Source organism: Phoxinus phoxinus, assembly GCF_949152265.1.
Source record: "Phoxinus phoxinus genome assembly, chromosome: 24".
In the NCBI taxonomy this organism is placed as follows: Eukaryota; Metazoa; Chordata; class Actinopteri; order Cypriniformes; family Leuciscidae; genus Phoxinus; species Phoxinus phoxinus.
Window position 1 is genome coordinate 12,901,689 of NC_136899.1, and position 23,104 is coordinate 12,924,792.

General features: G+C 38.1%; 1 protein-coding gene across 14 annotated transcripts in view; it reads right to left on the reverse strand.

Annotated features, from left to right (window-relative positions):
• The window catches only part of mllt10 (MLLT10 histone lysine methyltransferase DOT1L cofactor), a 55,182-nt gene that overhangs the window by 24,187 nt on the left and 7,891 nt on the right, over positions 1-23,104 (reverse strand). For 6 of the 14 annotated variants that reach the window (XM_079601657.1, XM_079601655.1, XM_079601656.1 and 3 more), the window contains exons 3-11: positions 17,065-17,190; positions 16,417-16,471; positions 13,874-13,983; positions 12,783-12,886; positions 12,460-12,553; positions 8,156-8,245; positions 4,555-4,650; positions 4,128-4,440; positions 1,191-1,838 (exon numbers count right to left, since the gene is read on the reverse strand). In XM_079601657.1, the coding sequence (XP_079457783.1) occupies positions 1,191-1,838; positions 4,128-4,440; positions 4,555-4,650; positions 8,156-8,245; positions 12,460-12,553; positions 12,783-12,886; positions 13,874-13,983; positions 16,417-16,471; positions 17,065-17,190 (1,636 nt within the window). The remainder of the gene's footprint in view (positions 1-1,190; positions 1,839-4,127; positions 4,441-4,554; positions 4,651-8,155; positions 8,246-12,459; positions 12,554-12,782; positions 12,887-13,873; positions 13,984-16,416; positions 16,472-17,064; positions 17,191-23,104) is intronic. The other 8 variants (XM_079601652.1, XM_079601650.1, XM_079601651.1 and 5 more) reach the window with 3 other exon arrangements.

The following is a 23,104-nucleotide window of genomic DNA, read 5'->3' on the forward strand; positions in this document are numbered from 1 at the left end:
AAGGGAATATTCCCATGATCAACGTCAATGCTTTCATGTTTGCGCGTCATTTCTCACCAGACTGCTTTATAAACGCGGGTCAGTATAAGCTGGTTTTGCTAAGAAGCTGCTCCTGAAAAAAGAATCGGTACCAACTATTCGTGTTCCTGTTGCACCTCCAGAAGAAGTGAGTGTAAAGTTTTATACATCACTGACAAGCCTACATTTACCGGGAAAAAGTTTTTCCATGACCATTAGCTGTAACATCAATCTGTCAATGAACTAACGTATACATCAGTAAACACATAGCGTTCGTATCTCACTACACTACCCTGCCAGAACATACAAAGATAGATCAAAGTGACATTACGTTAACCAACCATTCAGAAACGTCCTGTTCGAGCCTTAACGTTAATTGTCGAACTTCTTTGGGGTAGTCATCTTGTTCTGGGTCCGACTCCGCTTCAAATAGATACTGTTGCACAGATGTGTCCTCAGAGACTCCCGCTGCCATTCTTTCTCCAAAATATACCCTCAACTGTTGTCAAGACAACACTCCACGTGTGTTGTGTCAAAACACCCCACAGAACAGAGAGGCGGGGTGAGCAAAGCTCATTATCATTTAAAGACACATGCACTTAAATGGCGTGCTGAAAACATTGAAAGCTGTTTTTGACCAGGTACAATGAGTGTTTTCTTACAATACTAATGAGAATTTTTAATTAAAGTATATTACAAACTTTTCATTTAGACCCTAAAGAATCATATTAACTTGTACAAAAATGGCATTATATGACCCCTTTAAGTAAAACACTAGGAAGGAAGAATACACAACTTAAGAGAAAAGTTTTGATTGAGGGATCTTAACTCGACATCTGGCAACCCAAAACATGAATGCTAGAGGTTTGTTTCCAATGCAAGATAACGAAAATGTCAAACGGGAAAAAAGAATAAATAACCAATGTCAAAGACGATTATGTGTAAACAAGAATAGCAGAAATCTTGATCATGATTTAAATATGATTAATTGTGTAGCCCTACTGTTATGCACTGTACTGCTATCATCCACAACATCAAAATAATTATTCCGTATTAGCGAGAATTCATGCACACTTGAACAATTCACAATAAACAGGATCAATTTTAGTTTCATGCTGAATTTAAGCAAACTTTAAACAAATGAAATGCATCTTATGGCTCTCTCTGCTCACCTGGTCCAGCAGGTGGGGAACTGACAGTCATACCCTGTAAGTTTCCATTCCTGAGGAGGGATGGGGACTTCTGAATCCCCAGACTGCTGCTACCAGCACCCACCGCTCCCACACCTCCAGTACTGCTAACGGTGCTCCCGCGGCAGGACATGGTGCTCATGGAGGATGGCGAAGGGGAGGTGGATGAGGGCATTGTGGATCCGTGCTCTCCGGTATCAGTGGTTTTACTGTCCTGGGTGGTAAAGCACGGTCCATACCGGTTCCTCCAGTTCCCTCTCTTCTTCTTCTTCACTCCATCCTCGCCTGTAGATGAAGATGATGTCGCAGACGAAGAGGACGAGGAGGGCTGGGGTCGTTTGTAGCCGGCGGAGGCCAGACCGCCCAGCTCTCCAGCTGGGTGACAGTTTTCATAATGCTTGCTGGAGCTTTGGGGAAGGGACATCACACTGAAGGTGTTGAGAGCCCCCATGCCTTCAGAGGCTCCGCTTTCCGCACCACCCTTCACGTGGCAACGTCCAAAGGATGGAGGCGTGTACGAGTCACCGGCCCTCAGGCTGGGATCAGAGAAGCTGAGGAAATCAGATGTGGGTTGAACCACAGACCCACTAGTGGCTGATTTACTGCTGCTGCTGCTGCCTAATAAAAGCCCTGAGAGAGAAAAGTGAAGAGATAAAGATAAAAGTGCACCTTAATGTCACAACCATATTAACAGACAGTCAGCATAAACCAAAAGAGAAGTGGCATGTGGTTATAAAACAAATACCTTTTTGCAGCCTCAATTTTTAAGTACACAGAAACACAGCATAGCTGGACGCCAAACTGGACAACAGCACTACAATCATCTTTACTAAGAGCTTGGAATATTGTATACATCATTTTCAATTCTGTGCATAATAGTTTAGCAACTTTTGCCACATTATACACTACCATTTAACTCTTTCCTTGCCATTGACGGAATTTTCCGTCATTTATGAAACTATGCTTCCCTACGGAGCCCCTAAAGGGACCTTTGCAAAAATAAAAATATACAGACTTTCACGTGCTCACGAGAAACGTATCTCGGGCTCGCGAGAAACTTTCATGTGTACACGCGAGACTTTCGCGAGAGCACAGAGCAATATTTTTATTTTTGCTAAGGTCACTTTAGGGGGCTCCATACTTTCCCGCCATTGACAGAATTTTGATGGCTTTCCGTGTTTTCACAGTCATATGGTATGGGAGCGCTATTACACATCTTCAGCAAGAGTACAGAAAATCCGTGATCAAAACACAGGTGAAAAAGAAGCAGAAACAAGTGAAAGCATATGTAAGCAGATGCATATGTAAAATAATGGTAACTTTTTTCAAAAATGCTAGCAGGGAAAGAGTTAAAAGTCTTGGTAAGATTTAAAAAGAAAACCAACTATATTAGTTGTCCGAAATGAATACCAAAAAAACCCTGACCTGAAAAAATCAAATGACCTAATGCGCATTTTTTCCTCCAGATCTGGCATACAAAACTTAAACTTAAGACTTAACTTTACCTCTTAGATGAGAATGTTTCAGTTTCAAATTCAAATCTTTTTGAATTTTGATAATTCTAAAAAGGGTATTTGAGAATATTTTTGAAAACTATTTCCTGAGGAAATCAGGAAATGTCAATGTGGTGGACCGGTCAAACTCGCAGGAAGCCAAACAATCAGGTACGTAGGAAGGCCAGAATGGTGACCCAGATCTAGGTGTTCATTCAGACCCTCGCCTCAGGCAAGGACTCGTCCTTTACCCAAAGCCAGAGAAACAACTCTGACGTGCATGTTTTCACAGATGTGGCAAGAGGCTGCAGACTTTACTTCCCAATTTTACTGTGCAGTCTATCCCCCAAACATTTAAACACACACAGATAAATATAGTAATATCACACAAAAAAATCTGCCATGACAAATAGATAACTAGCTGCATTTTGTAATTGTTCCAAAAACACATTCAGGAATTTTGCTGTATCTTATCGCCGGATGCTAGATTAAGCACCGCTATCCATTTACTGCCTGAAGATGAGCAAAATCTGTCTGAAAAGAGAGCCAACTTAACTTAAAATCTTAAATCCTGCCTCAAAGAATATTACTTTTTATCTGCCGTTCTTAGATCAACAATAACAACAAGATTCACATAAGCGGCAACATACAAAACTTTACATATTACCACAGCTCTCTGTTATTGTCAAACACAAAGGACTCAATTTAATAAAAGATTGCTGATATTGTAATCTCTCATATACTTTGGATATTACATCAGGGTGGCCGAACAAGACAGTTGTGTGGCTGGGTCTGTGTCAGGTGTTGTCACAACAGCCCAGAGAATATGACACTCTCAGTCAGAAGATTAGACTCTATAGTTAATCTCCAACATCTTTTGATCTCATTGCGCTCTGCTGAGAAAACACTGCATTGTTTCTTCTTCCAGGTTCCTTGAAGTTTGCGCGTAACTCCAGCAAGGAGGCCCCTGCAGCACTTTGACACATTAATGATTAGTCTGAATTTTCCAGGCGTGACCTCTGCTTCAATCCCTCCATCACGGCATGATAGCAGAAAAGAGGGGAACATGCTTCTCCTCTGACTCCCAAACCTCCCTCATAACACACATAAACACACACACACATACACACACACACACACACACACAGACGCCACCCACAGCACTGCCAGTTCGGAAAGACACTCCGCTCCACATTACAACGGCAGCCAGCCAGACGACAGCCTTATCGCACACACATGCCAAGCTTACGGCTTCTGGCTTCCATCCAGCTCTGTCACAACAGACTCACTCAAAATGTCATGCACAGGAAGTCGGCACGAGACTTAAATCTGGCCGTTCAATTCAGGAACATGGAGAGGGTGTTTACCAATTCACCTCATCAACAATCTGAAGTGAAAGTGAAGTTGGCATGTTTGAAAGTCTCACCTTGCTGAAAAGGACTGGTCGAGGAGGGGGCCGTGGATGAAGTCGCCGTGGTGACCACAGGACCGTGGGTTTTGCTCGGCACAGACTTGCGGCCCCTGGACGCAGAGCTTGAGCTGGTGCCGTGACTGCTGGACTTCTTGCTTTTGCCGTCCGAGCTCTTACCATCCGAAGAGCCACCATCCTTAGAGCTGGAACTGGAGAGAGATGGAACTTCCTGGAAGTTGGCATTGGTGAAACGGCCTCCACTGTCATCAAGTCGCTTCTGAGTGGAGGAGATGGAGGAGACACTTCCGCCACTGCTGCTGTTGTAGCTCTGTGGCCAAGAAGGGAATGCACACATGGGCAAAAAGGCTTAGAATGCACTTTTTTGTTGACATTTGACAAACTCTCAGGCATCTATCCTAGTCTAACAGACAGGTGGACTCACCTTCTCCGAGGACACCATCAACGCTGGCACCAGGGAAGGCGTCATTTCCAAAGACTTTTTGTGCTTTGGTTTGTGGCGATCTCTTTCTTTATGTTTCTGTGATGAAACAACAACAACAACAAAAACTTAATGAAGATGGTACAGTAAAGGTTTTGACTGAAGCCAAGCCAGTTCAGCTTGGTAAGGACTTTAGCCTAGACTGTCATTTCTGAAAACAAAGAGACAGAATGATGGGAAATGCAAAAAGGTGAAACAATACAAGTTCTATTCTGAAAAAGTCAATCGTTTGTATGCATTCAATCTCGGCAAGGAGAGCCACTTGTGCTGCCCATGAAGATTTTCCTGTAAAGAAAAATAAAAGGTATTCCTCTGGATGGGAAAGGATTCACATTGCAGGCCTGACCAGAGTCTACTGCAGCTTAATTTACACCCCAGTCTAGTGCCGCTGTACACAGCTCTATTTGCGCCCGAGAAACGGGAGCGTGAACAAATTTACACCTCGCACTCCAATCGAACACCTCCAACCTCTCCGTTTCTGTTCTTAAGAGCATGGCTGTAAAAATATGCAGTGATCCTGAACCATTCGTAGAGAATATTTACACATTCCCCACTGGAGCGATATACAAACGTCTATATATATTTTTTGCCCCTTTCTGTCATCTTCCAGCCATTGTCTCAGTTAGAATCGACAATTATTCTAAACATAACGGTTTATGCTACTTCTCTGTGCAAGTGACGGGGACAATTCCAGAGGCCCTCAGGCTCAAGTTTTTCAATGAAAATGAAAATGAGCTTCTGCTGCTTCTACGCCATTTACCATTTTCCTGCATATACCATTTAAATGTCATTTTCTTAGAACAGAAAAATCATACACATTGGAAATGAAGGTGTTGAATAAGCACCTTGGGAAATTCTTTAAGTGGTTGGAAAAGATTGTATTTGTATTGAATATGGATTGCTATTGGTTTTCATCTACAACCTACATATCCAAAACAAATGTCACTGTTTTTGTTTTATGTTTAAAAATGATTTTCTTATGCTGCAAATCACAATTTTAACCACAAAACCAAAATGACAAGTTTATTAATAGTGACAAAATACTAAAAAATATAACAGCATTTACTGAAATTACAAAGCTTTGTTATGCTGCATTTGCTCTATATTAAAGAGCTAATTTTGAAAGGATTCAAAGACAAGACTCTTAGTCTTAATTAACATTGTTTCTAAAGGTGTTGACAAGGCAGTGTTAGTATGAGAAAAAAAAATCATGTCACTACTTGGCTCTGATTATGAATAGAAAAAAATAATTCTTAAGAGATCTTAATTCCATCAAATAAATAAACTGAAACCATCTAGATATGTAGACCCTTATGTAATGACAAAATGCCGGTATGAACTGCTGTTTACTGGTCTAATTAAAATTCTGACATAAACGTCTTGAAAGAGTTTGACATAAGACGACAGCTATCTTAATTATACAAAGATGAATAGTTCAGGCAGAGGTGACTGAAAAGAGAGAGAACAAAAATGCCAAGGCATTTATCATAATTCATCAATGCCTTCAGCAGATTAGTGAAATGTAGCAAATCTCTTTCAGGATGAACAAAGAAATTACTCCCGAGGCTTCAGGCTAAGTATTAAAATTCAACTACGGAAATGAATAAATATAATAAATCTAAAAAAAAAAGTTTAAATACAAAAGAAAAAACTAATCATCCAGAAAACAAAGCTTGAATCCCAAACAGATTAGAATTTAAGATATGTGAGGCAGGAGAAGGAAGAGAGATTGAAAACATCATTTTATTCCCTGATGCCGCTCTCGACGGCCTCTCAGAGCACATCTGAACTAGCTGCAAATTGAGAAGCTTTTAGCCTCTATTGTTGTTTGGCCCTGGGGTTTGGAATTAGCTAGGTATACATCTGAGCCCCCCGACCTTTGACCTGGGAATGTGGAGTAGGGGGGATGGGCCCCCTTTGCTAATGCAAATCAGGCGTCGTAACAATAGCCATGGCGGAGCACAGAGCACTTCACAACACGATCTTCAAGAATACAGCTCCAACCCGAATCATTGTTAATGTCAACCCCTCTCAATGCAGAATAAGGCGAAGATGTTAAATATCAGAATAATTCTGGGAGAAACGTTTTTAAATGGCATCTCATATTTAATCTTTCGCTGACCTAGATTACACAGGCTGCACAGTCGGTCTTTGAGCAGCTGAAAAGAGCACCATCCACTCCATTTTGGTATGCATTTCCAATGCAAACGGATTCAAACAAATTCAAATAATTAATGAATTTGTGTCAAATAACCAACAGCCTCAATGACCTGCACTCCCCGCTGTAAATGCTCATCTGACTACTGTGAGCATTCAGATTTACATTTAAGCTCATAAAATGTAACAGTTTCTCAAATGCAGTCTAATACTTATAATTATCAAAATAATTAATTTGTTTTAAAAGATAAGATAATAGCAAAATAAAACAATATATATATAAACAAAAAAATGCATGTGTGGTTGCACACTTTACAATTAAACCGTGACTTTATATGTAGCTTGGTAAGCTTGCAGAATAGCAAAAATCCACAATTGCTACGTTTATTTTTTGTATTTTTTTTTTTTAAATATATCACTGTTTGAAAAACGACTATTAAGCAGTATTATTAAAAAAAAAAAAAAAAAAAAAAAAGATTTAGAAAAAAGGTTCAGAACAGACAATTAAATATATAATAATTAAATCTTAATCCTTCCAACAAACTTCCAAAACTGAAAAATACGATGAAACATCTGAATAAATGTTAAATCAACACAGAGCCATTTTACTAACCCGGTTCAAATAGGACACTTCAGGCAAGCTATCGCTGATTAAGATGGCTGTACAGAGGCTGAGTGTTTGAAATATGTGGCCAGTGGGAGCTGCTTAGGGACAGGCAGAAAATTATCAATGACGATGGATAGATGTGATGAGCTCCTCCACACATTTCACACTATGAGGTCTGCTGGATTAGGATTTCCGATACCACCATTATTACAGTAAAAAGAGAAAAATACAGACAAGAGGCACAATCAAACATGTTTTTTACATGCACTACGGATCGTCTTCTGCCGTTACGTACACATTAACTGATATGAGGCCATGTAGCAGGACCTACGCTTAATTGAATTAAATGAAAAGCCGAGCAGGGCTAATAATGCTACATGTTTCATTTGGTATGGCTGCGTATAGAAAATTAGTGGAACAAATGACTACACTACCTATCAATACTGATTAAACAGACTTTGTGGAACTAATGGCCATGACGGATGCTTTTTTATGCATACAGCACTCTTTATGTTGATAATTTGTGGCAGCATCAAAATACTAATCACTTTGAGTGATAAAAGGCACTCTTCTCCCTCCCGTGGCTTTAAAAGCTTTGTGGGATATAAAAAGTGTGCATGTGAGGGTCGGCACAGGGTGACAGTGGCTTGTGTAATTCGCATATTTCAGACAAACAAAGAGTTTTTGGTTTTGTTCGTTAACCTCATAGTCTGAAGTCGTGAGGAGGGGGGCATCGATCACACATGGCAGGAAGTGAGGTAGATCTGGAGGCTGCCTTACCTTCTTCTCCTTGTCATGGTGCTTATCCAAAGAGTGAGTGGAAGAATCACTTAAGCTTTGAGCCCTACTACCACGGCCTTTGCTCCTTCTCTAAAAGGTGAAAAAGGAACTTCGAGTTACCATTTAAAGTCTGTCCAATTACCCTTTTTTCCTACTTCTCACTTCTCTCTCTTCTAGCAGCAAAGAAAATAGCCCGTTCTGAGACAAAAGAAGGAAATAGGAGAATTACGGAAAAAGAAGATGAAAAAAAAAAAAAAAAAAAAAAAACATTGTCATGACAACCAACCAAAAGCAACTTGCATAAGCAAATCAAGTCAACCTATGGTAATGTTTGTTTGTTTGTTTTATTTATTTTAATGGCATGCCCGCATCCAAGTTTATTTTACCGGTACTTATGGAAATGTAGTTCAGGAAAGCCAAAGAATACATTGATATTGTTACTTGTATTTGATTTCTCTATACAACTACTAATCAACAACATTCTCCATTTACCAACAGAAACAGCTGTTTTTATATTTACGGAAAAAAAAATATATAAAACATTGTGCCATGGTTGGCTTGACATCCACTTGACATCCAAACGGACAAAAAAAAAAAAAAAAAAAAACACCTTTGTAAAATGTGCCACATTTCTTTTTTAAGTCAACAGTCTCTAAAGCTGCTATTGACAACAAATGCCACAAAAAACCTCAGGTCACAAAATGGTCTTTGTTTACCAGCAGCCCACTGAAACAAAGGCCTACATGGAAAAGTCAGGGGTTAGTAGCCCACTATTGAACTATTAATCCACGAGACTGTGCTGATGCTGTCAGTCCATTAACATGGTGACAGGGAGACATGGTACATCCTGCAGAAACATCATGCTGTCCTGTACAATAGAGCAATCACCACAATGGATGACAACAAACAAAACAAGCAAGATATTGTCACTTTATTCTAACAAAATGGGAGATTTTTTTTATATACATTTAAAAATGTCTAATATATATTTATACAAATATATACAGCTGAAACTCAAAAAATTTGAATATCGTGCAAAAGTTCATTTATTTCAGTAATTCAAAACTAAATTAAATTAAAACGTGAAACTAATATATTATATAGACTCATTACATGCAAAGTGAGATATTTCAAGCCTTTATTTGTTATAATTTTGATGATTATTGAATTATTGAAATAAATGAACTTTTGAATGATATACATTTTTTTCGAGTTTCACCTGTACACAAGCATTCAAAAGTTTTGGGTCAGTAAGATTTTTTTTTTTATGTTTTTGAAAAGTCATTTATTTGATAAATACAGTAAAAGTAATACTGTAAAATAAAATTTAAATAACCATTTTCTATTTCATATATTTCAAAATGTCATTTATTTCTGTGATGGCAGTGTTACATTCAGCATCCATTACTCCAGTCTTCAATCATTCTAATATGCTGACTTGGTGCTCAAGATTTTTTTAATTTTTTTATTATAAATATTGATAATAATATGCTTAATGTTTTTTTTTTGAAAAACAAATAATAATACTTTTTTTTCATAATTCTTTGATGAATGGAAATTTAAAAGGACAGCATTCATTTTAAATATATTATTTTTTTACTGTCACTTTTGATCAATTCAAGTATAAATGTCTTTAAAAATAATCTTACTGACCCCAACGTTTTGAATGGTAGAGTATATTTAAAAAATATAGTTATAAAAATATATATTTAAATACCACTCATGCCAAAAAGCCCAACTGAAACCATGAAAAAAAACGATGTAAAATATGAATGAACGCATAAAATTGACAACATTAACCAATCTTAGAAACAAAACATGAAATACTATGAGTCTAGAGTCTATTCCCCAGTAACCAGAGTAGTCAAAAGTGCTTGAATGAAATAAAATGGTGTATACATAAATAAACATCACAATCCCTCCATCCTCAACTCATTACAATCCCCTATGAGAACATCACAAAGCGCTGGCCCTGCCTCCAGCCCCTCACTCAGAAAACCTGTAGAGGACTAGCAGTATCTGAGAAGCCTTTGTTGAGTGGGAGGATAGACACACAAACAGCACGAATCTGAGAAGCAGCAGGGGGCTGTGGCTCTAAAGCTCAGTGTAGCTCCAGGGCTGGAGTGAGTAAAACCCCTTGCCACACACACACACACACACACACACACACACACACACACACACACACACACACACACACACACACACACACACACACACACACACACACACACACACACAAACACCCAAGCCCACTAAGGACCGAGCAAAGCTGGACGGAAAACCACAGGCCGTTATGCTGTCACCGAGAGCTGCCACTGGGCAGTCCCTGTATCTCTCTGAAACCTTAGCCCGCTTTTTCTGAGAGGGGTATTAAGACAGAGTGAAGGGGGAAATGCAGGAAAGAGGGGAGGGGATGATGGGAAGGAGAGGAAAGGAGAGCCACAGACAAAGGTCCAGTGAGTTGCTGTTGATTGTCAATGAGATTAAGGGGTTAAAGGGTTTGAGGGAGATCGAGGTGGGGGCGGCAGGGGCCACTGGGGGTGGACGGGGGGCTTATGCCACAGCTCAGCTTTCAGCAGCTGTAATTGGACCAGGAGTGCCAGACATTCGAGAAATGAGAGATATTCCAGATGAGGGAGTGTCTTTTTCGAGAGCCTGGCGAGTTCACGTGCGATTCTAGATGCGCAATAACAGCTTGAACAATGATGACATGGTCACAATGATGTGCTCAACATGATTCATGTATTGGTGAAAGCAAAAATCAGTCACTTAAGTGCTTTAGAAATGCCCTAAAGACATGAAGTATACCTGAATAGATGAAGCACTAATGACAAAATACACAAACCATGACCATCAAATACTAATTGACAAGTAAAATATATATAATTTATGGGAAAACCATATACACTCCTATTCAAAAGTCTGGGGTCTGTAAGGGTGCTTTTACACAACCACTTTTGATGTGCACCCAGGTTCGAATGACATCAGAGTTCGGTTCGTTTGGATGATGTGAACTTTCTTTTCCGAACTCAGGTGAGCACCCGCAAACTGAGCCAGAGCGGTCTAGGGTACGGTTAATGTGAACTCCGGTATGGTTTGCTGCTGATATGAACGTAATCATATTAAATCGTAGAAGTGGACTGCTATTAATGATGTAAGATTTGATAAAACTGTGGTTGTGTGTGCTCACTCACTTTCCTAACAAGCATGACTGATACACTTCAAGCAGCGAGAATGTACGTAGATCTCATTTTTGCCCGGATTCAGCACAAATTGACTCCCGCGTTCTTTAGAACATTTGCAGTACATTCACGCCAGATAGACGCATGTGTCATTACTGATACTTGTAAAACAAAACCAAAGGTTCAAAAACCAAAATATAAAAGTGAGGCGAGCAACACTATGCATTTTGCCACTTTCTCTGCATCATCGTTACCATCCAACAGGGGTAAACTGCTTTGATGACGCAAACACACCACGGTTCAACCCAATTAATAGTACGTGAACAATCCAGCGGGGGCAGGGGGACTAGGGGGGAGCAATCGAACTCTGGTTTGGACCAGGCATCGAACCAAGTGTAAAAGCACCCATACGGTTTTCTCTTATAAGCCCAAGGCTAGGCCTACATATATTTGATAAAAAATACAGTATAAAGTTATATTTTGAAATTTATCACAAATTTATAGAACCGTTTTAATATATTTTAAAATTTAATTTATTCCTGTGATGGCAAAGCTGAATTTTCAGCAGTCATTACTCCAGTCTTCGGTGTCACATGATCCTTCAGAAATCATTCTAATATGTTGATCAAGAAACATTTCTTATTATAATAACAGTTGAAAACTGTTGTGCTGCTTAATAAATGTGAAAACTGTAATATTTTGTCAGGATTCTTTGAAGAAAAAAAAGGTTAAACAGAACAGCATTTATTTGAAATAGAAATCTTTTACATTTAGCATTAAATGTATTTACTGTCACTTTTGATCCATTTAATGCATCCTTGTTGAAACTATTGAAAACTATTCATTTATTTCCCAAAAAAATTTAATCTTAATAACTCTAAACTTTTGAACGGAAGCGTATCTATTTGTATATGCACAACGTAAAGATATTATACATTACCAGTAGTGCAACTTTTATTTATACTCACCCTAAACGTCATTAATGGTTTAATTCAAAATAACAGAATTTCTGTAATGTCAGTGATTAAATGCATGAATGCATTGGGATCAGTAGCAGCGGTGCTTTGTGTCAGGGTGTTATAGTTAGTATAGTTTGGTTTAGAAAAAGCAGATTCTTACCAGTTTGCTGTAATGGTACTTGCAGTATCCACAGTATTTCACATTATCAGCATCTGAGCCCTGTTCTTCACACAACAACCCAGCAAGCTGAGCGCTACATTCAAAGACAAAGAAAAAGCAGCTTTAAAAAGACTGTACACAATGCAGATTAAAACAGTTATAATTCAACTATTTGTTATAAAAGTAAAAAGATTTAATTCGATTAAAAGGAAAAGTTAAGTAGTTAACGTTGCTATTCCGATCCATTTAACAGATTACATAATTAAGGATATTAAGATGCTTATGAGGACAATTAGCTGGAATATTAGGGCTCTGCAACTCACCATGTGACATGAAATGCCTGTCGGCAGCCATGTTTGTTGCATGTCATGCAGGCTCCAGAAGCAGCTTTGCTCTCACGGCCTTGTTCTTCACAGATGTAGCACGTCTAGAAATAAAAAAACAGTCACCAAAGTGATTTCTCACATACAGAAAGCAGTTATTATGGTATATAATGCAATGCTGCACGGCCCACAGCTTGTTTAGCGTGAAGGCTCTACCAATTTAACAAGTCTCTCAGAAGCCGCCCTTCCCAGCGCCTCGATTATTAGGCAAGTGATAACCATGCCATTTTAAATTGGCTCTCAGTGAGGACTCAATTACCAACAGAGCTGAATCTATTTTATCCCAGATTTTAAACCCACTATTTCAAGCATGAGATTAAACTTGGCTCCTTAGTCCTGCGAGTCATCAGACACAGTATTGAATCCAAATCATATAACACTAACTGATTGTATTTTACTTATCTACTGCATTGAAGGGCATCCATAGAAAACAAAACATAATTAGGTTTTCAAATGAAAAATGAAAGAACGGTGTCATGGCATATCCCATAAGTACTTGATCTAACATTGTTTTTTACATTGAAGCACAGTAGTGTAAACATACACCTGCAAGTATCCCAGAACCCATCAGAACACATCAGCTATCAGTCATTTTCAAGTCAGTTTCCTGTATACGGATTAGAAAAATAATTTGTAGCCTATTAAATGTTTAAATATATAAAATATATACATTTAATACTTTTTCATTTTCCATAATGGTTTAGGAAATTCAATGGTAAATAAGTATGGTTGGTTATTTTCATTTTTAGACCGTCCGTGTAAATTCCCATAACATGAATCTCAGTTTTTATTCATTCAGCTTTGTAGCATAATTATTAGCAACATTCTATGTTTATACAAGATTGATAAATGTAGCACTTGGTCCCTTAAGAAAACACATTCACAGTATAGACCTAAACTCCTTACACGCATACTGTTTACATTGTTGAGCTGATTTATGAGGCTCTTATGTTGAGCCTTTGCTTTTCAATTGATATCCAGACTATAAGCGTTTGTCTTGGAATATTTGTCTCAGAGGTTAGGGAACTTACCTTGTTATAACGTTCATGGGGGACAGACTGAAGCACAATAGGCTCCATGGTGGATACATTAGCGAACTCAACTTCTGGGATGTAAAGAGCACAAACCACATGGGCCCAACCTAAACAAGACACATGATATATGATCAGTAATGTTATACAAAACAGTTCAGATTAAATTATTCCTTTATTTTTATGTGAACTTGCTTTGAAGATGCAACTGGGTTTAACTGCATAAAAAAGTGTGCTTGAAAATACCATCAAATGGCAAAAATAAATAAATAAATTATAAGCTTTTTTCTTTTCTTTTTACAAATCACTAAAATTCAATTCAGTCATTTTTATTATAAATCAATTGCATAACATTTAAATGTATCATTAATTAATTATAAGAAAAATATCATGCTTAAAAACATGCAATAAAAGAAACATTTAAATTGAATATGTGTGTCTGCTGGCTGTCACAATTTTCTGTCATTTTTATTTATTTATTTTTAAAGAGCCCACGTTCATTTGTTTGCTTACAGTCATGCCTATGGGGCACGCCTGGCTTCCTCCATAGTGTGAAAAACACTTATTAAAGCATGTGGGCTGAGTGTGACCACAAAGACGAAACACCCCGGACTGGAAGAGGCAGAGGCATATTCTCTCCTGTCTAGCGTCTAGACCAAGTGTTGAACCATAGGGTGTCAGCCACAAGTACACTACACAAATATTATATCATAACTTCAGACTACTACTTTACTTTTTCCCCACATTAACTGTCTCAACCACAAAACCCCTAAACGGAGTTGATTTAGATTTAATGACCATATTCTGCCATATGTTTGTGAAAGTAAAGCAGATGCTATTGATATTGTTGAAATTAACCTGAGCAAATGAGTTCTGTTTATCCAGCGTAAGGGCACAATAACAGGCCTAAACTTAAAGGTGAACCCATGAACTGTCTTTGACCCCAGCCTAAAGGGACAGGGAGGTGGGTTTTGTTGTTTTGAAGTCCCTCCAAGAATCCAGTAGAAGCCTATAAAACCAGGCAATAAAACCCAAGCACACCCCAAAGAACTTCTAAACCCCTCAAACAGAAGGGTGGCACACTTAAAAAGAGAATGATTTGCTAAAGATGTCTTTAGCTGAGCATTAAGTCCTCAAACAATCTTGTTTCTTCAGATTCTAGTTAAACAAGTGAAATCTTGGGGACTAAAGCAACAGTAAAAACTGAAAGGCACTAGCAATGGTCTATGAACATTTCAGAAGAGATGAGTTTTTTTTTCTTTGTATGCATTTAAACATGCTAATTGCGCCAGGTATATACCACTGCTCCAGTGTTTTCATTTGGGATTATTCTTGTGTTTGCATAATTTAACAGTAGCAACACCTGTAAAAACCTCTCCATGTGCTGGTCTGGGGAACGAGGAGGACTTTGCAGCTGAGTTTTACTCCTGAAATGTAAAGGTTTCTCTAAAGCAAATAGTGAACACTTAAATCTCCCTTGTGAAATCTGGTTTGAACAAGCTCTTTCTAAAATATATGTTTAAGAATTCTTCACTCCTACTCGTAAATAATGATAAAACATGGCATGCTTATCTCAAAGCATCTCAAAAGGCTTTATAAATTCAAGCCAAAAAAAGAGATTACATGGTCTGAAACAGCTAAACCATAAGCCTGGGGCAATGATGTTTCCCTCATGGCCGTTAAACAGCTCACCAACCCTAAAGATGGGGCATGGTCCCGCAGCTGTGTACCATGCCATGTTTACAGTCTCTGAACTGCCCTTGCCGTGAACCCGGAGCATGAAGAAGAGTCGCCCCCTCTCAGCCCCACAATGACCCCGCTGAGACCGCCCACCCATAAAAACAAGGTGAGAGACAAACACGCACACTTCCTAACCCCCTTTGCTCAATTATTCCAAAAAATAAGCAGATAAAATCTGCCTCCCAAAAAAATTCCAAGACTACCTCAAACTCTTGGTTCATTCAAATGCAGTTTAGATGTTAAAAGATGAAATCGTAAAAAAATAAATATTCATTGTAAAATTTTCCCTGAAATCTAAAATCCAAATTAGATTATTTTGAGGTGAGACATATGAAGATACATATGACTAATTAACAGCTTATTGATGAGACACAGTATTATATCCTTTTGACAGTAGAATTTCTGTGATAATTAAAACTGTCAGAGGATATCAGTGAAACACTCCATAGATGAGATAATCAATTCACTAAAACATTTTTTTTACGTTGACTTTCATTAGAGGCGACAAAATAGAAAGGTGTCATCCTCATCAGCGCATATGTTCCTCTCAAGAGCTTCACATCATTTTATCACCTCACAATAAAACTGGGCTGAGAGATAATAGTAAAACTGCTAACCCAAAGATTTTATAAAATATTTTTGTCTCTTACACACTCAACCATCAAAAACGTATTTTATGCTACTGGCCTATATTTAGCTACTGAGTAACTGCAGTCTGTTCTTGCCAATGACATGTAGACTTGGCTTAATACCGTTTTTTCCTCTGCAAGTAAAAAAAATCAGCATAAAGTTAGATGTCCTACCTCCATTATCTGTTCGTTTCAGCGCTCCGTCTTTGTGGGGACACAGCTCACACCTCTGCGAAAAGAGGAGAAATAACATGAACCCACACTCCATCCAACTATCTGCAGGCCAGACACAGCTCTGAAGGCTTTCAGGAGCTCTACTTCTGACATGGACATCAAACTAAAGCAGAGTTTAGAGGTTAGACATCATTTTTTTCATTGAAACTAGAGAACAGAGCATCTTGGCAAAAGTGATCAATGAAACTGTAGACAAGAGCCTTTGATAGTTCACAGGAGCTGGAAAAAAATCCACTGCTGCAACCTTGAAGAGCTGCTTCTATAATCAAGGATAAAATAGGATCTGCTCTGCTAAAGGAGAAAAACTGGTTTAGACAACCGTTTTCTGAAACAAATGACAGGACAAGAAGACAAAACCCCCGGAATAGAAGACGAATGATCAAATAAAGACAGTTACTACCCTTTTTGAACAACAAAAACCACAGATGGTTGAAAGTGTCCTAAAGAAATGGGACCTGACACATGGCCTATTACACAGCATATCATGCATATACACTATGACATTTCACTCATCTTCAAAGCCTTGAACAGGGTTAGATATTGGGGCATAACATTGTGCTTGGAACCATGCCGTTATTTGCCACATACCACTATGTTCAAAGTTTTTAAGCTTCTGCTCAGTCTGCTGTCCTCCTCCTCTTTGTTACAGGTGGTGGACAGTCCTCCTCCTTCAGGGGTCTGCCAGCTCGGCTTTCTCCCCCTCCACCCTTTAATCTTTGGGAACGAAGTGGCAGAGCAGGGCACAAATAGGGGAAAAAAATGGGCTCATTTTTAGTAAGTGGAGGAATGAGGACAAATGCAGCAATTTGGTTTCATAATTGACCTATCGGTAAGCCTCGCCCCCCTTAGTTACTGTTGCTAACTCTGACAAACAAACAAGAGTTGCAAAACCTTGTCCCAAGATGTTTTTGATAAATTTTGAACACAGAAGGACCACCTCTCATCAATGAGCATTCAAGTGGGACTTAAATATGTCAGGGAGGGATATATAAAAGATTTTAAAATAATATGGTGGGTAACAAGATTAATTTGGAAGCGATGGTTTACAGATCACAACACAAGCGGGAGAAGCCTCATTTTACGGTCGTCACGATCACAGAAAAACAACATCCAGGATCAACACTGTTAATGTACCGCAGGGTAAGATTAAATAAATGTACATTTAACCAGTTTAATACGGAGAGGCAATGAATTGTAGACCAGTCTGTACATGACGTGAGAACGGTAAGCTATTTAGGTTTGTACTTTAGCATGGACTCACTAACTTTAATTGTAACTTAATGAGAGTATGACAACCAGAAAATTAACGTTTTCGTCTTCATTGAGATTGGGTTTGAATCCTTAGGGAACCAGGTTACTGCGCCCAAATCATTGATATTATAAATAAACCGGCTTTAGTCATATTGCGCAGATATGGGGTTTTTTTTGCGCAAATCTTATCACACCTTTGAAACGCGCAGGTGAACACGCACAGTATGGTGATTCAATAGATGAATACCCATGCCCATCAGGATACCTGGAATCAGTTACAAGTACCCCCAGGCACATCGTTTTACAATTTTTGTAGCATAAACACCATCAAACCGATGAGAGCTTCGGATCTTCCAATGTTTCTCTATGGCGCTGAAACCTAAAGATGTCCAAGTTCCGGCCCTTGTGCAACTTATACTCAACGGCCATTGACTCATCTGCGTTCGAGGGGAGGGGCTTACCGATAGGTCAATTATGCTTTCGGAATACAAAAAAAAAAAGGCTTCAAATTTAAAAACTGCTCCAGCAAGAAATCTTTCTGATAGTGCAAGGCAAGCTATGATTTTCACAAATCTTCGGGTTTGGATTGGTTAGAAGTGGCAAAAAGGCCACAAAATTATTACCGGTACATGACAAACCTGTGGTTAAAAATAGAGAATAAAAATCCTGTTCCTTTTCAGAATAAGAGCAGTTGCCATTGAATAATGTCTCTAACCTCATAAAAGGTGTGGGATGCCTTGTTTTGCCATGAATCCAGATCCTTCAACAAAAATGCCCACATAATGGGTTACGTGACAAAGTTTCCCCTTCTTGTGACCCACTATACTTCTGCTATAAACTGCCACTTAGGTTCATGCCTAGCTGACAGCTTGCACAAGTCACATGTACAGCCATCAGATCGCTGAGCTCCAAGGAAACCGCTTTAACTGCCAACACAACTTTGCCAATCCTAACCATTTAGGTTTCCTTTACCCCAACCACCATCTTCTATTTATAAATACTAGAACAGTATGTATTTTAAGCTATAGCACGTTTTATGAAAAAGGGTCATTACTCAGGACGCTATCATTGAATACAATTCATAATACAAGAATGTAGAATAAAAAAGTAGAAAATCAATCAATCAAATTTTGCTTCTTATATATGAAAATTTATAAAAGAAAAAAAGCAGACTTCTTATTTGCGAGTAATCACTATATGTTACTACATTACAAATGCTCGACAAATGGCCAAAACTAAAGCTATGTCTCAGCCAGGGGTAGGGAAGTTCGGTCCTAGAGAGCCACTGTCCTGAAGAGTTTGGCTCCAATCCTGAAAAAACCCTCACCTGCCTATAGCCTTAGTAAGCCTGAAGACATTGATTAACATGTTCAGGTGTATTTGATTAGGGTTGAAGCTCAACTCTGCAGGACAGCGGCTCTCTTTGACCAGATTTGCCTACCCCTGGTCTAAGCCATAAAGAAGCTTTTTGTACAATTCAGAACAATTCTAATATTTTCAGCTTAAACCTCTTACCATTCAGACAAGTAAAAAAAAAAATCACTTTAATATCACATTATTAAGTCTGATAACATCTGTTATACATATAGGCCTAAGAGTCCTGATAAGTCATAGTTTTTTATATACATAGATAGATACACCCCACGTTTACGGTTTGGTACACATGGGTAAATATGTGATTTAAGGTTAAGTGTTTCATCCCACTTCCAGACACTGATATAAAACAAAACAAAAACATTTAAGACCAAACAGAGAAACTAGTCTGAGTTTAGCCTATGCATATACAACCTGGTTCATAATTACTGAACTGTTGTTGAACATGATATGAATGCAAAAATAAATAAAAAATATATTTTTTATCAATAAATTGATATTTAATCTAAAGTAATCAATACAAGATCATGATGAGAAAAATATATGACCATAGAGCTGCACAATTAATCATTAAAAGGTTGCGATCTCTTTTCAAACAGCTCTGTCTATTAAACCTTTGACAAGTACGATCAAAGCGAACATTCTAATCTGCGTTGGCGCTGCCTCTGACCCAGACAGAGATGTCATGTTAAGGTGTGAAACAGCTTCACAAACAGTCTTTTTTTTAACCACACAGTATAATAATAATTTCTGTCTTTCAATAATTCAAATTATGACAGAAGAACTGGGATCATAAAAGTTTAATTCAAATTATGACAGAAGAACTGGGATCATAAAAGTTTATAGGCTAGTTAGGATATAAAAAATTCTTGAACTTGGCGCTTCAGATGAAGATTGAATCAATTACATCCTTACACCAGTAGGTGACAACAAGTGACTTGTATGTGTATAAAATGTAGGTGACATTTGAATCATTCATTTAAGAGATTCATTCAAAAACACTTCATTCATCCAGTAAAGAAACAAGTGAAGTCTTTTGTAGAGGTCGACCGATTCATCGGTTTTGCCGATTAATCGGCACCGATTGTTGACTGGTGGAACTATCGTTATCGGCAAAAATATATACCGATAGTTTTTCCTGGTTGCGTCCATTGCTGGAGCGGCTGAGAAGCGCGCGCTGTCATTCATTACACAGTGTAAGAGCTGAGAAGGGTCTGCTGGCATGATGCAGTACAAGAGCGGCCTCTAGAGGTGTAATAAAAACTCGTGCCTCGTGTTGTTTATTTCGACACGTGATGCTGCGTGCTGCACTGAGAGCACATGCTGCGTGGAGAGCGCTGACATCAGATGCGCGTTTAAAGCACCGACAGCTCAAATGTATGTATACAGTACATTTTGTCATATTATAAAGTGATTAATTTGTTGACTAAATGCTGCATTAGTAGAGAAAGAACAGCACAACAGTATTTGTTTGCCTTCGAGGCTGAGAGGACGCTAACATTAGTAGTAGGCTACCTCAAGCGGTTAAAACACTGACAAACATAAACGTAAGTCCGACCCGAATGTTTAATGTCACAATTGTTACCTCTATTTGCATTAGTTCATATCCAGCTGGTCACTTTTATGCATTAAATATGCAGAGAAGTTGCATATTTAAAGCTAGAGACGTAAGCAAACTGATGTTCATACAGCCGACAGAAACATTACGAATCAGAAAAGCATTCGATTTCGTTTTTTTTTTTTATCTTCACATTTTAATACAAATTTTGTTACTTTTTTATTAATTAAGTTGGCTTGAAAAGAACAGTTAAATAGTTAAATTTTGAATGTAACTGGTTTTATTTGTTATTTAGAGTATTACTTTTTGTTTCAGTTTGAATGAATGTCTTTTATTGACTTAAATATTTATTCACATTTATATATTTATTTCATTTAGCATGTTTTCATGGTTCAATACAGTTTTTTATTTATTTTTATAATAAAGTTCAGCACTGTTTTACTTGGAGTGTTATGTTTGTTTTTATCCAGTATCAATTTTAAAAACTATCGGTTCATTAATCGGTTATCGGCAAGTATGGCCCAACCTAGCTATCGTTATCGGTAAAATCCACTATCGGTCGACCTCTAGTCTTTTGGGTGCTTCTCAAACAGAAGGCTAAATCCTAGCTAGGCTGTGTCCAGTCCTTTTGATGCTTCTTATGGCGCTTTTCCACTGACTGCATGGTACAGTTCGGTACGGCTCGCTTTGGCGCTTTTCCACTGCATGGTACGGCTCACTTTTTGGCGCTTTTTCACTGCATGGTGCTCACTTAAATGGTTCCAAGCGTGCGGTACCGATACTAAAATGTGACGTGTGAACACTGCAGATCACTGATTGGTCAGAGAATCGTCACTACCAGCGTCGTTGGATTTGCTACACGACACACCAACTCTGCTAGATTTAAATGGTCAGCAACAGCCACCGCAGTATCATTTGTTTGTAAAAAAAAATTTAAACGAAAACTTTAAAAAAAGAAATGGCTGAATTGTGGTCAGTAGACGAGGTGCAAACGTTCCTCTCGTTGATAGCGAGGAGCGGATGGGGCGATCAGGAATAAAGTATTTTTTCAGCAACTTATGATCAGTTTATAATCCCACCCACTTTAAAGCGGTATTAAACTGCAGTGGAAAAGCAAACCGAGCTGAGCCGTACCATGCAGTGGAAAAGTGCTATTAGGCTAGACGACTCCTCAGCATTGAAAGCTAGAATGAGACAGTCTAGTAAGTGCGCATGGCTACGGCACACCATGGTCACAGCACAAAAAAAAATTGTATTAAAAATCTTTAAAATTAACCTGCCTTTTATTAATACAGTGAATGACAACTGTTTGTGGTCTCCCAATGGCTTACATTATTGGCACTTTAGTGTTAAGTGATTAATTTACACCAAAACAAAAGATAACACGTCTTCATCTCTGAAAACATTATTTTTGTCTTACAATTCATAATGAACTCAGACAAGCTCAGTGCCGACTGGTTTTTCGTCAGTTCTTTTTTGCGAATCAATTGGAATGTGTGCAAAGGATTGTAATTGATTTAAAGGATTAGTTCACTTTTAAAGTGAAAATTCTGTCATCATATACTCACCCTTAAGTTGTTTCAAACCTGTATGAATTTCTTTCCTCTGCTGAACACAAAGGAAGATATTTAAAAGAATGTCAGTAACCAAACAGTAGTCTGTACCCATTGACTTCCATAGTATATTTTTTTCCTACTATGGAAGTCAATGGGAACCAAAAACTGTCTGGTTACTGACATTCTTCTAAATATCTTCCTTTGTGTTCAGCAGAGGAAAGAATTTCATACAGGTTTGAAACAACTTAAGGGTGAGTATATGATGACAGAATTTTCACTTTAAAAGTGAACTAATCCTTTAAGGACACGAAAGATACACTCGATGCATCCTTCAGAATGAGCGGAATGAAGGATGCAAAATGAAGGCTGCCTTCCAAGGATGCTTCAAATTGAGACGGCCTTCAGCTGCGCTTGATGACGTGGCAGCCGAGATATGCAGTCTTACTAGGACATCAGCCTTCCATTTGAGTAGCACCCAAAATGAGTGAGTCATTGAATCATTCATTCAAGAGATTAATTCAAAAAGCTGATTCAAATAATTAATGATTTAACTCATTCAAATTAATTATGAATCATGGGAGAATCGTGAACTTTTTAAATAAATAAAAATTGTGATTCAGAATCGTGCAGCTCTAAATACTAGGCTAACTAATGAAAGTTTTAAAAAAGTCCATACAAATTATTCAAAATGTGTAAACATTCAGTAATAAAACAATAAAGTAACAAAAACCTAATTACAAACAGCAGGACAAATGCAATAGAAAAGATACAAATGAAACTATCAGTGCTTTAATTTTCTCATGCAAGTCTATAAGTATTCAGCTAACAGCCTAGTACAGAAATAAATTCAGAAACATTAAAAACAGCATAGTCTTCACTAAGAATTAAA